Source organism: Anopheles coustani, chromosome 2 (assembly GCF_943734705.1).
Source record: "Anopheles coustani chromosome 2, idAnoCousDA_361_x.2, whole genome shotgun sequence".
Taxonomy (NCBI): domain Eukaryota; kingdom Metazoa; phylum Arthropoda; class Insecta; order Diptera; family Culicidae; genus Anopheles; species Anopheles coustani.
Genome location: NC_071289.1, coordinates 31277555 through 31291440, shown reverse-complemented (window position 1 = coordinate 31291440; position 13886 = coordinate 31277555). Strand labels below are relative to the sequence as shown.

At 45.3% G+C, this 13886-nt stretch overlaps 1 protein-coding gene across 1 annotated transcript in view; it reads left to right on the top strand.

The window, feature by feature from the left end:
- Positions 1–13886, top strand: part of LOC131264200 (protein outspread) — a 204974-nt gene that overhangs the window by 106119 nt on the left and 84969 nt on the right. Inside the window, exon 2 of the mRNA XM_058266489.1 lies at positions 6146–6226. Within this exon, the coding sequence (XP_058122472.1) occupies positions 6146–6226 (81 nt within the window). The remainder of the gene's footprint in view (positions 1–6145; positions 6227–13886) is intronic.

The window sequence follows — 13886 nt, the reverse complement described above, 5'->3', positions numbered from 1 at the left end:
TAGCAATAACAATAAAATGCTCATCGCGGATGATCCCACATGACGCTGATGATGATCAAGATTATGCTAAGAGGCGAGCGAAGGAGCCCGAATGATGAAATGCCTGACTGAAAGCTCTCGGTGGGTGTGTGTGTGAGTGGGTGAAGGCACTGGCTGGCACCTGAGCGTCTTTTCTCCCACCTGTCCAGCTTCGATTCGATTTCGAGCGTGTCGTGTCGCTTTTCCCTCCCCCCTTTCGTTGAAGCTGTTGCTTTTCTTTTCGTCGATTGAAACCGCGCAGAAGATCCGCGCTCGATCGCGCAATCTTCCCGCGCGGCCCGGCGCAAAGAATGGCAATAAATAGAAAGAGCTATAAAAAGCTGAAAGATAAAATGTTACCCATTTCACTCGCCCCGCCGTCCAACTCGTCGCTGTCCAATTTTCTGCAGCTCGAAAGCCGCCCCCGCGCGCGCGCCCGAACTCCCACGGCCTGCACCCATTTGGCCATCTTTAGCTGTCAAATTAATTTTTCGAAAGGCCATCCGTATCGAATGAACCTCCCGCACATCCCCGCATTTCCACCCCGTCCCCCCTCGGCCTGCTGTAGGGGAAGAAAAACGTTCGGATCGATCGCGGGGACGGTTGGAGCTGATTTATCTGAAACCGTTTTCGGGAGCCTCTTCGGCGCTGGTAATGTTCCCAAAAACGATTTGTTTCTTGTGTGGCCCTCGATAGAGCCTCACGATAGGGTGGATTTTCTTTTGGCGGCAGAGTACGTTGGGAGTGAGGCCAAAGGAACGGGGCTGCCGATGTCTAATGGTCAGCCAGTTGTCCATTAAAATCGATTTGAATGAGACTGCGATGATTTTTATGTTGGCCCATAAATAATCCCTCTTTGCTGTCACTCCCGACCCGGCACATTGTGATCAAAAGCGGGAATCTATTTTTAATATAGGTATAACGTTTCTTTGTGCATATTTTTAAGCTTGGAAACGGTGGTCAAAGACATATTGAAAAGGAATTTGAGAGCAATTAAGAACCTACACGTAGCAGACTTTTCTTCATTTTTAATACGTAATTTTGATGAACTTGATAATGATTAAAAAAATAGTATTTTATATAAAAAGCATGTTTAAATTGTGAAGTTATGCTTCTTTGAATTTCTTGGATTCCCTCAATGACATAAATGGTCATGACGAGAAAGGAAATGGTTAAAAGTTTAATCAAACCCAGTGCCCATCTTCCCATATTAGCTACACATCCATAGCGACAGGTAGGGAGGCGGGATGGCGGGAGGTCACTGGTAAAGACCTCATCAAAGCTGAACAAAAACATTGGAAAGGGAAAAGCCCATCGATCGCGCACGACGGTTTCGACTCCGGCAGCAACCTGCCGATATGGCGAACCGTTGCGACATTTGCCGCCGATGATTCGATTTTCGATCAATACAACACACAACGCTGATACAAAACTGCATACTTCATCCATTGCCGGGCCAAGGGGGGGAACACACGTCCACGGGGGCACGGTGAAAAGGGTAATAAGATGCGCATGTTGCTGTCGATGCAGCGGTTTGTAAGATGGCGTTCGCGGTTCCCACGGATTGTGAATCTGAATTGTGAATTCCACCTGGAGAGGGGAGGGCAAGGAAAGGGGCATACAAACAGCTACAACGAAAAATAGAAACCAAACCGTCCGTCGGCCACGTGTTGAGGCGATCGTTTGTGCGCGCGCGCTTGCGTTGCGCTATCAGCCGTCTCATCCCCGAAAGCGTCACTTTAGCTCGGCAAATCGCGATTTGCTGGCGCTCGGTGATTAGGTCAAGTGAAGTAGAAAAGAAAACTGAAACGCCGAGATGATGAAGCGAACGAGTAAAAAACCCCCTTCCAAGGCGAGGAAGGATGAAACCAGTGGGATGGCGGTGAAGAAAAAAATCGTAAACAAAACTCTTACGCAACGCCTGCAAGACACAGCAACAAGTTCGTCGTTTGACGTCGAGTGCCGTTTCTCAGCCGTTTTCTTCTCGAGAAGCCCATCTCGACATCAAGCACGAACATAGAAGGCCGTGTGGCTGTGGGTATGAACACCTAAAAAAAATCCATTAGTACACAATTCTGCCCGTTCGTACGGAGAGAACCGAACCAAATCGATCGTACTTGGAGTGGAGGTTGGTTGACCGCGCGTCGTGGCGTGCAAATCGTCATCGATCGACGGATCGATAGTGCCCGCGATAGTAACACTGGTAGAAGTGAAAAAGAAGCCATTACAGATGGTGTGGAGGAGGAAGGAGGCAAACATCACCACCATCTGTGCTCTCCCCCGTCAGTCCGGTGACTCAAGGGCATATTATTTATGAAATCTATCGCCACTCTCGTGTTCTCTCGCGGGTTGTCGACGTCGTCGTCTTTGTCGATGTCGTTTGATTTTACATCACGCTACCGATTTTGCGGGATATTTATGGCTTTCGGCGACCCGAAGCAGCAGCATGGGTCGAAGGGCCGGTAATCGAAGCGAACGATCGAGTGTATTAGTGTGTAAGCGCTTTTACTGTATGTTTGAGTTCTTTTAAGTATTTTTAAATGAGAAAGTTTATTTTTACTTTTTAATTATTTGATCCATTGACATTAATTTTAAGTTTATATCAGCCAAAATTTCAATTTTAAATCATTTTAGAAAATTATTTGAAATAAAGAAGTTGATATTTCAAATTCAAATTTACAACATGCAATTGCAACTCATAACATAAAGAGAAACACTTATGTTCAAAACATGATTTACACTTTGTTAAAATTAAAGAATTATGCATCAGCTTCACAATTAAATCAATATGATTATTAATCCTAAACAAATTCTATCGGAAAATAATTTGTAAAAGTTTTGTAGTTTGTTCCTTATGAACCCAATAGTGGATTAATTTATTTTATTTATTGTTTTCTTCTCGCTTATTATTTAATTATCTTAATTTAAGCACTTTCAAACATATGAACGTGTTTCGCTTGTGAATAGGATGGACAGTTAAATGACAAAGCAAATCAAACTGAAAAGTCGTGAAATTACATCACCTAATATCATAAGTATATTTTCGTTGATATTTAAGTAGAAAAACGTGTTCTAATCACAAAGTTTTCCTAATAGATGTAAAGCTTACACAAAAAAAAACGTATCTTAAACCACTTTTAAAAATATCTTCTAAAATCCGATTAATATGATATGATAAGTATGAAGTATTTTCGCACTTCTTCGATTCTCGGATCGAATTTAATGCTTCCCCTGCAGGTTGACTCTCCCTGACGAATGCCCAATGTAGGCCAACAACCATTCCACTGAATGACAGTTTCCGCCGGGCGTAAACCTTACCGCGGCCCAAATACCTTTGACAGCCCACCTTTGGCGTTACCACCCGAGCAAGAGCATTCACACCTCCACGAAACAATGAAACAAATGTGTAAATTCAAATTACCTGTCATCCTGCGCATTAGCTGCGCCTAACGCAGCCCGCTGCACATGGCGCACACAACGCCCCACTAACGTTGTACCCTCCTAGCTTCCGGAAACTGGTGTCCACCGCCTCGCCCCTCCCGAGATTGCCTCCGCCTTTTTGGATGTCGCCAAACACCCTTTTGGTGACAAATAGAGAGAGAGAAAAATGTAGAAAACAGGGCACAACAGGTCTCATTCTTCGCCCCAGAAAATAAAGTTAGGGCTCGCGTACACCATCGAGTACAGCGTGTCGCATTTACAAAATCAGCGAACGACACGCGGCGGACGTTTGACGGAAATAAATGGTGACATTGGACATTCTCCCCGACATCGCGCAATGTTGTTTTGTGTGTGCACTTCGAAAAACGCCGAAACGGACGCGGACGGGGTTGGGGGAGGAATTCAAATTTGGTACCAACAACCAACCAACACACCTAAAACACACACATGGTCGAGTTGAGTTTCTTCTACTGGGCAACTATTTTGATGAACCAAACGACCCCGCGGTGCGGTATGTTCAGGGTGGTGAATGGCAACGACTGTTAGAAGTTGCATTAATTTACATATTTTACCCCGTTCAAAAAGTCGCAGCCGTTTGCTCTCGCGCAACAGTAACAGCATTGATCTGGAAGCCGGGGCCACCAGACACACATGAGCACGTACGAGTTTTGCCTTTTCTTTCATGGAAAAATTTAATTATTCATGCGTTCTTGTTTTGTTTTGGTTTTACAAACCAATTGTCACCAAAACTAAACCATTTTTAAAGTGATTGAAATAAGGTTTACTTTTGATTTGAGTCACTTGCTAAATTGGTACAAAATATCGGATTTATTGTTTTGCTTCTTTCATTTTTTCCTTTTTGTTTACCATTTATTTTATTCTACTTAAAAGTTTTCCTTAAAATCGAAGCATCGAATCGTAAAATAATTCATTACGTTATATTATTTTATTGATTACTTTTTCTGCGGCGCTTTTTGCTACCGGTTTTGAAACCTTTGTCGTAGAATTTCACCACTCCACAAGCAAAGCTATCCTGTCCAAGATCGCGATCAGCATATCGAAAGGTATGTATTGCGGAAAGCCAAAAGAGGCCAAAACGATTCCAGTTAAAAAAAAACTGTGTCAAAATTCATCCAGTAAGCATTAATGTTTATGGACAGGTGTGCGGCCCAAAGCGACCAAAACGGGGACCCCAAAATCATACCGAGTTGGGTTTTCGGTGGTGATGCTGGGCCCCGATGCTCGCAATCGATCCGGTGCGGTTAACTCGGATCCGATCGGCTTTTGGTCGGCGGCTTTGTCCCCGTTTGCGAAACGTTTCCCAAAATTGGAAAGAAACAAATGAGTGTCACTTGGAAATGTGGTGCCAGAAGAAAAAACGATCTCCCCGACTCACGCCGTAATAGGTTTTTTGTTGATTGTTTTGGAGCGGATTTGAATCGCATTTCGATGCTTTCGAAATGAAAATATGAAACCAGCAGCAACATCGGATTATTCGGGGCTGCCCGGAGACTTGAAGAAAGAGAGAGAATCGCGACTGATCGATCGCGCGCCGGTGGTTCTTGGCCGACGGACGAAAGACTGGTGGAAGTTCTTAAGTAGGTCAATTGGTACATTCACCCGGGCGGGTTTCGCATAAGGGGGGAAGTAAAGAAAGGGGGCACACACATTCACAACACTGGCCGATCGCAAGAACTGCTCGTCGATCGCTTATGTTTAATTAAGCCAAATGATGCCGGAGTGCACTTTGATCAATTTATTAATTGGGTGAATGTTCTTCTTCTACCGATGGGCGAATGCTGGACGCCGGTTTTTTCATTTGTGTTTGCTCTTTCGTTTTTCCTCGATCGCGTATCTGTTGTGGGTAGTAGGAAACATAAAACCCACCGAGCTGTGGAGTAAACACAACGCTTCTCCCGAAAGGCACTTGGCACTAAAGTTGTCGTGTACCGTTCGACGAAGTGTACTTGTAAATTTGTGCAACTTGTTTTTCGCTTCCTTCCATAAGTAAGACCCTGTTCTGTCGTGGTTGGACTATTGATTATCACCGCGTGCGCGATGATTGAACTCATTGATCCCATTTTTTCGTACGATGATCTTTCTCAATTCTTTTCACATTATTCGCGATGCTTTTAAAAGAAGTCAGCGCCTTCTAAATAGTACATTTTATTATCTGCGGCCGCGGTAGAAAGTGAATGGCCGCGGGTTTTGCTTCCAGGGTTAACTCGATTGATTAACGGAGGGAGTTTTTTTTAGTTTTACCATAGGAATGCTTTTGTGAAAACCGAAATAAAAATCACGATCGTAAATAAATGTATTGGTTATTTTAAGGTCATATTTTGTTCAAAAATAGTTAATCAACAGAGTGGGAATTATTGTCGTCAAATCACTTTCGAAAAACAACATCAATTGAACACAATGTTGCAAACATTCTATCACCTTGTGAAAGACATAACAACAAGACTCTTCTACCACATTGAACCATTGGTGTGCACTGGCCAATAAACGGCGACCATAATATCCCCGTAATTAACCTAATGCACACAACCATTTGCACAACCGCTTTTTCCCCCTCCCGTTCCTCAGCATTCCGCCAGTCACGGAATGCATCGCCATCAACCGTCACCTAATGTCTCATTCTGACGTTTCGTTTTTCTTTCTTTTCTTGTTTCTTCCTCTCCCGCAGGCGACGCGAAAGGTGTCAAAACGTGGATATTTATTCGTGGCACCCGACTGGGATTTCAGCAATCCACTGTACAGAACAAAGGTAAGTGCACGTCAGTGCAACCAAACGGTGTACTCTAAACGCTTCCGCTGGCAAAGACAGCAATGTCACCACCGAGGGTTCCTTCCCGGGCAACTCGAAGCCGAAGCATGAGGACATCGGAAGAGGCAACGATCTACCTCCAAGTCATAGGGTTCACGGCATGCGAAGCATTACAAGAATGGTTTCGGACTGGATGGATCTGGAATGGGACACGGTACCTCGAGTTCGTCACCAGTACGACGGAGTACATCACGTCGAGCCTTTCACTCCCGGTTGTAGCTCAATGTGTCTCGCGGATCCATGAACCAAGTCTGTGGTCTGTTGCTGTTTGTTTATCACTTCAAGTCCCCGTCACCGTTTTCTGTCACTTGTGGCGCAGATTCGAGACATTCAGATCGCGAACTTCAGCGCAGGGTTCGAGGGCTGAACGTTGTCTACGGCGTCGGACGACGAATGAGAGGGACAGCACGCGCCGGGTGGGTGCAAATTAAATCGTTTAGCAAATGCTACAGCCTAATGTCCACAGCTGGAAGCCAATGGTCGCGCTTTACATTGGGTTTGGGCGCACGCGGACCTTTGCGTCCTCCCGCGGGTGGCCGAGTTGAGAAGGTAACTTCGGTCGAAACGATACAATTCTTGCTCGTTCGCTTCGGCCAACTGTTGGCCGTTAGCTACCGCTTCCTCCCTTACCAATCTCTTGCCTTCAGTCCGCCAGACCAAGACATCAGTCCTGCTAGTACACTCAACATCCGGGAGCTAGCACAGCTGTCGATAGCGAAGTCTGTTGATCGACATGAACGCGCTAGAGGATACTCGATCGTTTGATCCGCTCGATCTGGTAGGGTTTGTATGGCGCCTGCAGCAGTAGCAGCAGCAGCAGTAGCACCCAACATTAGACCCAACAGACGTCGCAGCGGCCCGATTTCGACATGCAACCTCCGGCGAGGAGCTCTCGCAACCATTCGATCGCGACCGCGCGATTGATGGATGTCAAAAAGTGGCTGATTAATTTACATATCAGGTGCAAAAACAAGAAACCCCCGGGTGGGTGCCGGGTACCCTTTCCGCGGACTGATTGATCCGACGTTGTACTTCCCTGCCTTCTTTTGCTTCTCTGCCGCGAGGTGAGGTGAATTTAACGCGCTGCGCAACAAATTGGACAGCCCAGGTGCTGGGTTTTGCTGCAAGGTACCTTGGCGTGGCTTAGGTTGCAGCACGATGGCTTAATCTATCTTCGTTTTGTCTGCAAGGGCTCAAATCTGAGAGTCCATTTGAAAGCTGACCCACTTTTGAAGATACCTTTAGACTAGACATTAGAAATAGGAGAGTTCAAGTAGCTTATTTTTGTTGCAATATTCGCACCTTAGTATTTAATTTTATTTATCGTTTTATAGAACATGTCGTCGACTGGCAGTTGAAAGAATAACTCCGAATTTTATAAACTGTGTAAATACAATACAGTTGAGTTGAACATGATGCTTAGGAACCTAAACAATACTCTTATCCTCTACCTTCAGTCAGAGAGATCGTGCATCACCCTCTGAATCCAATCTAAGTAGAACGCCGCGTTGGTAAACACACCCGGCATTCCCTTCCCACACTTGTCCGCACCGAAGCTGATGATTCCCACCTGCGTCCAGCGGTCCACATCGTCCCCTCTACGCATCAACGCTCCCCCCGAGTCCCCGAAGCAGACGTCGCGATTCCTTTCACCACCGACACACAGTTGCACCTGAGGCACCTCCGGCGCGGGCATGCTATATGCCCTCCTACACACAGTGACATTGTAACCCCTCATGTGGATCTTTAGCTTCCGCTGTAGGGCCATAAACGAGCGCGTTTTTCCCCATCCGGTTGCGGTGAAGTTCTGCCCTGCGATCGAAGGTTCATCCTTCGACCAGTTTGGCAGACAAACGGGACTGATGAGGGCGCTGTACTCCGCCGGGTGGATCAGCTTTAGCAGCGCAATATCGTGCAGGTAGCCGCGACTCTTGTAATCGTACAGCTGATGGCTGATGATGGTCTGCACGGGAATGTCCAACGGAGGGCGATCGTTGCACGTCCAAAGACCCTCGACGTACTGGCAGTCTGGCTCCAAGTTCAGATCCCACTCGCCAAGACGTACGCGGTACCGTTCCGGTCTGGAAGAGCGCGAGAAGCAGCATCGTTAATCAAGAACCTCTTGGAAGAACCTCACCCCGGAAATCCGCACTTACAAAAGTTTCTTGCGCGAGGTAACGAAACAGTGCGCTGCCGACAATACAAACTGCCGGCTTATCAGCGACCCACTGCAAATCGTCGTGCTCACCCAGCGCTTCATGATAACCACGGCCCAAGGGAACTGGTCCAGCTGCGATTCTCGGCTGTCGTGGCTAAATACTCCATCGTACACTGAAATTCGGCCGCAGTTTGGCTCGTTCTGAAACACCGGGCAGCATACGGTCGTGCTTCGGTTGACGATGGCAGAGTGTAGCTCGTTAGTCCTAAGATCCCGGAATGTATCACACTGATCGGCCGGAACTAGCACACCTTTGGCCTTCACTTCACTTGCGACATCAAGCTCACACTCGTTGGCCCGAATGCCGGGAGATAAAAGGACGAGAATAGCTGCACAATACACTACCAAGAACATACGGCATCGTTCCATTGTTTTTCAAAACGGAAAACCCGATGCAAATACTTGTTAAACGACGTCTTAGTCGCCCAAGAGCACGCTTCGTACTGCTCTATTGAGTACTTCGTCAAAACCGCGAGAGACTTCTTCTATTGATAAGGGGATTTCCGCGTATCAGCCGAACGCAATTCGCAGTATAACGGATTCGTTCGGTCTTTTTTCCAGAATTATTTGTGTTATATTTACAAGTCACCTCACCCTGAGACCCGGTATTCCCCGGTGGATGATTGACTCAGGGAGCATAATAAGCACATCCAATTGACGTTTGCATCGTGCAGCTGAATTCCGTTGTACAGACTTTGTTAAACCTTGATTATATTCTTTAACAAGCCAATGCATGCCGGTTTTAAACACCTCGCGATGCGAATTTCATTTTCAACGATCACTTAAGATGACTCTTTTTATTGTTATTCCAACGATCGCTTAGTTTATACATGTTAACGATGGCTCAAACTATCGCAATTGATAGTCCTGTTTATTTATTGTTTGTCTTTTCGTAATGGGAAACTAATTATAATAAATAGACCCTTTACTTCTACATCTAGAATTAAAGAGCTTCTCCTCATGTCCATTCATGCCGTGCCTTATCAGTTTGAACAAAAACAAGAGAAGAAAACTTCTGCGTTGCTAGTTTTGAAGCTTCAAAGTTTTGTCATGTGTTTAATCATCCTTTCTCAGATATTGTTGAGAGAAAAGTTCTTCGATTTTTAAAAATTGTATCTTTAGACTTCAAACGTCTTGTAACTACAACTGCAAACTAGCCTTCGCTGGCCCTCAACCATATAATTCTTGAACTTCTTGGAGTGAACTACCAACTGATAACCCAAGAGTACCCAATACTCATTTAAGTAAAAATGGTGAACTGAGAACTTATTAAGAGAATGTACAGAATCATTTGTTTTTCTAAAACATGCAATTTTGGCACAACAAGTTAACAAAGAAACCCCCAGAAATATGAACTGGGCTAATTTGAAAACCGTTAAAAAAAACCAACCCAACTCGATTGCGAAACCGACGACAGTGAGAGGTTTTAGGTGAAAGGACTTTCGCGCGGCGGCAAACACCGTAATTGATAGCAGCAAAATAAACGCACCCCTCGGTCGTGTCAGTCGAGCATGACCCCTGCGCCGCCGTCGGGTTGAACTCCCCAGGCCTGTCGTCCGCCGACGGAGGGAGCGTTCGGTGATTGCTAGGCATCACCACCGGTCGCGGCTTATCAAGCGGCACAATGTGCGCAACTCCACCGCGCATCCAGTCCAGGATCAACTTCAGCCGAAAGCAAAATGCTGACGCAATGATTACAAAATTGATTTGATTTCCTATTTCCACCGGTGCGTGCCGGGACTGGAGGGTGCGGAAAAGGGGGAGGAATAAGAGGAGGTACCGTCCCGACACCACAACTACCCCCCAACCAACCCCGCGCTCCAGGAGCGAACAAAAGAGAAGCGATCTTCTTCGGTGGTTTTCGGGATTGCGCGGGATCGCCCACTTCGTGCTGGCGAAGGGCGAGGCAACCTTTTCGCTTTTATTCTTTACATAATTTCTTTCCCCCTCGTCTGCTTCTTTTGCTTCTTCTCTTCATCCTCTCCTTCTCTTTGGTTCCTTTAGGAATGCACCCAAACAAACGTAATGTTTTCGGCGATCCAGTGCCGTTTTGGGTGTTGCTGCTGCTGCGCCCGCATGATCAATCAGCCGATCGCGTTGCGATCGCCGAAGCTTTTCCATTCGCCTGGAATAAAAGAGCGCTCTAGCAATGGCTGCTGCTGCTTCTGCTGTTGGCACGAGTTTCCAGCCCACCGTTTTTTTTATCGATGGATGGGGTGGAAAAAGGGTACTTTTTATGTGGGATTGTGTGGGGTTTTAGGGTTGGTTATGGTTCGCTTTGATTGCATTCCAATCGATTTCTTCGGCTTCGGATCCACATGATTTTTGGGCTGTTCGATTTACGCTGATTCGATTACGCTTACTGAATGAACTAATTTCGGAGGTGACTGTTGAGTTTCTTCTATATCTTTCGCTATGGAAAGTTCGTGAACTTGCAACAAATTGGAAAATCGGAAATCGGTTTTACACGATCCAAACAAATCAAATTCATGTTTTTAATCCAGTGTTAAGAGTTTTGAAGGAATACAAAAGAAATCTGAAATAAAATTCGTAAAGCCTCCTACAAATTCACTTTCGAGAATGCGAACGACCAATTTCGAGAACCAATTCGAAGTCGAGAACAGTATTCAAAAGAAAACCCCCACATTGGAGCCAACAACGCAGGCAATAATTTCGTTTTCATTCACCCTGAACGCATAATTCCCCTTCTTTAAGCTCACATTTCTTACACACAGCGTGCGATCGGGTGGAACGATTGAAATTTATCTCGTGATTGTAAATCAATTAAAAGCTCCGCGTTCAACCGCATTTGCCTTTCAAAAGAGTTTCGTCAGGCTAAAAAACTAAAAATAAAAGAAACAATAGCCAGCATAAACGACCGGAGTATCGATTTCGAAACGATTAAAAACCACCCATTTGCGTCTACGTCACAGCCGCCAAAGGGAACCCCGGAGACAGTTTGCCGACGGAAAACTTCCTACGCAATTTTGCGACCACAGCTGCAACTTTCCCGCCACGATGGAGTTCTTTTAAAGTATCTTTCGTTGCTGGCAATATCGTGTTGGTTGGTTTGTTTTTTTTTGTCTTTCCAAAGGCTTAATCCAACAACGGTCCGAAACCGAAGGCACAAATCGAGAAAGTTGCAGAAAAGCCTCCCTCCGTTCGAGAATAAAGCGCACGCAACCAAAGCTGGAAAATCCCTTTTTGGCACCGAACGGCGGCCTGCTGACGTTTTTCCCCTCCGCACCTGAACGCACCCTGGGGTCGAAGTCAAAGTCATTTAATTTCAATTTAAACGAATTAATCGATCGCAATTAATCAATTTCTCACCAACCGCGGCCACGACGCGACACTCTCGATGGCGGCAGAAAAGCAAAGGGCAAAGCACGGAAAACCCCACAACTTCCTCAACAAACACACCGGACTAGCCAAATCATTCAATTGGATTTCCTTTCTTCCGCACCTCGCCGAAACCGAAATGGTAGACTTACTATTTGCCTTGCACGCCGTGTGCCATCGAAAGTGGCCAAGACCCCGAGCAGTAAAAGTCTCCGTCGTTTTCCTTTTACGCAGCCAGCGACGCGAAAAATCGCTGCCGGTCGGGGCAGGAAGTGAATAATACTTTTCTTTTCCATCCTCCCAAGCGAACCCGAGTCGCTTTGCTTTGTTTTGGTTTGTGCGCGCGCGCACACTCAAACACCATGATTAAACGCGACTTCCATCCGCGCCACGGATAAGGGCAATAGATGGGATGGCCTGGACTGCCACAGGTCCGGCCGGAAATTAACCTGCGACTGGGGTAAGCGAAGAGATTGAGAAACCGCCTTTTTTTGCCTAGGCGGCCACTAGCCGGGTTCTCCAATAACCGGCCCCGATGAACCGTGGCCGATCGATCGACGGTTCGATTCGAGCCGGAGCAAACCCCGGGTGCTGGGGTCCGGATTCGAGTGGGTGGAAATGACTGCAGTTGCATCACCAAACGAGAGCCGTTTCACAGTGGGCTCTACTAGAAGTGGAAAAAAATGATCACCAATTTGATACAATTTTCATTGAAATATAAAAACATCTTTTATCTTTATATACAAAAACTATCGTAAAAAAATTCTCTTCTTGTTTCAAAGGCCAGAACAAGTGTAGAAACTTTGATAATCTATTACATATTTTAGTTTTTTTTTATTTTTGGAGTTTCTAAATACAGTGACCGGCAGGGAAAAGTGCCCACTTCGAATTTTGTTGATTTTCGCTCAATATTTTTTTCTCAACCCAACTAAATATACTGCAAGTTTTTTTCGTAAATTGTTTAACATATTTCATATAAGATCCACTAATGAGAAAGCGAAAACAAACATATTTTGATTTCGAGAAAAAAATTATAAAAAAAAGTATCTAAAAAAACAGTGACATGGAAAAGTGCCCACTTTGAAATTTCGAGTTTTGCATAAACTTTTCCATTGAGGGCCAACCAATTTATTGTGTTTTAATATTTTTTAGGTTTGTTAGCACCATTTCTGATGTTTATACATGTATGATCACGTGTTTAATTCATGTTTGGTTGTTGATATACAATTTGTTAATATCAGGTTTTGGTATCTAATTAATTTAAGTGTTTCAAGAAATTATATTGCATAAAATATGTTTTATGACACTCATTTACATTAAAGTAATTCACTCAAAGCACGAAATCCACAAGGCAGCGGTAGGAAAAATCACAATGAAATTTTAAACGTAGGCGGATCGCCCTGGTAGGGGAGACATGTGCAAAACAGATGCACGCATGGACACTAAGATCATTCGTGAGATCAAAAAAATCCAAAAGTAACTGTCAGAGAGGTCATGGAAACACTTCACTCATCAGTTTTCGAAAGAACTATCCGTCGTCGGCTTGTTGCATACGGGTTACAGAGCAGACTTGCTAGGAGGCTTCTTTATATGAGCATGACCAATAAGGCCAAGCGTCTTAAGCTCGCTGAGGAACATGCTGCTATGCCTCTAGAGTACTGGAAAACGGTTCTGTGATGTAACCAATCAAAATTTGAACTTTTTAATCGAAGATGGCATGAACGTATACAGCGCAGATCGAAGGAGGCAATGCTGCAGGTTCGCCACATCCAGGGCACAGTATGCCATGAAGGAGGCAATATGGTGTTCTGGGGTTGTTTTTCGTCCGGTGGGGGGGGGGGGGGGGGGGGAGCCTTGGGAACATTAACGGTGTTAAAACTGCAGATTACAACATAAACATAAACATCCTGCAACAAAATCTGGAGATTTCACTGATCCTGACGGGCCTTGAAGAGAAATACGTTTTTCAGCAGGACAACGACCCAAAACATACTGCCAAGAAGACGAAGGCTTTCTTCCGGTCTTGCCGTATAAAACTTTTGG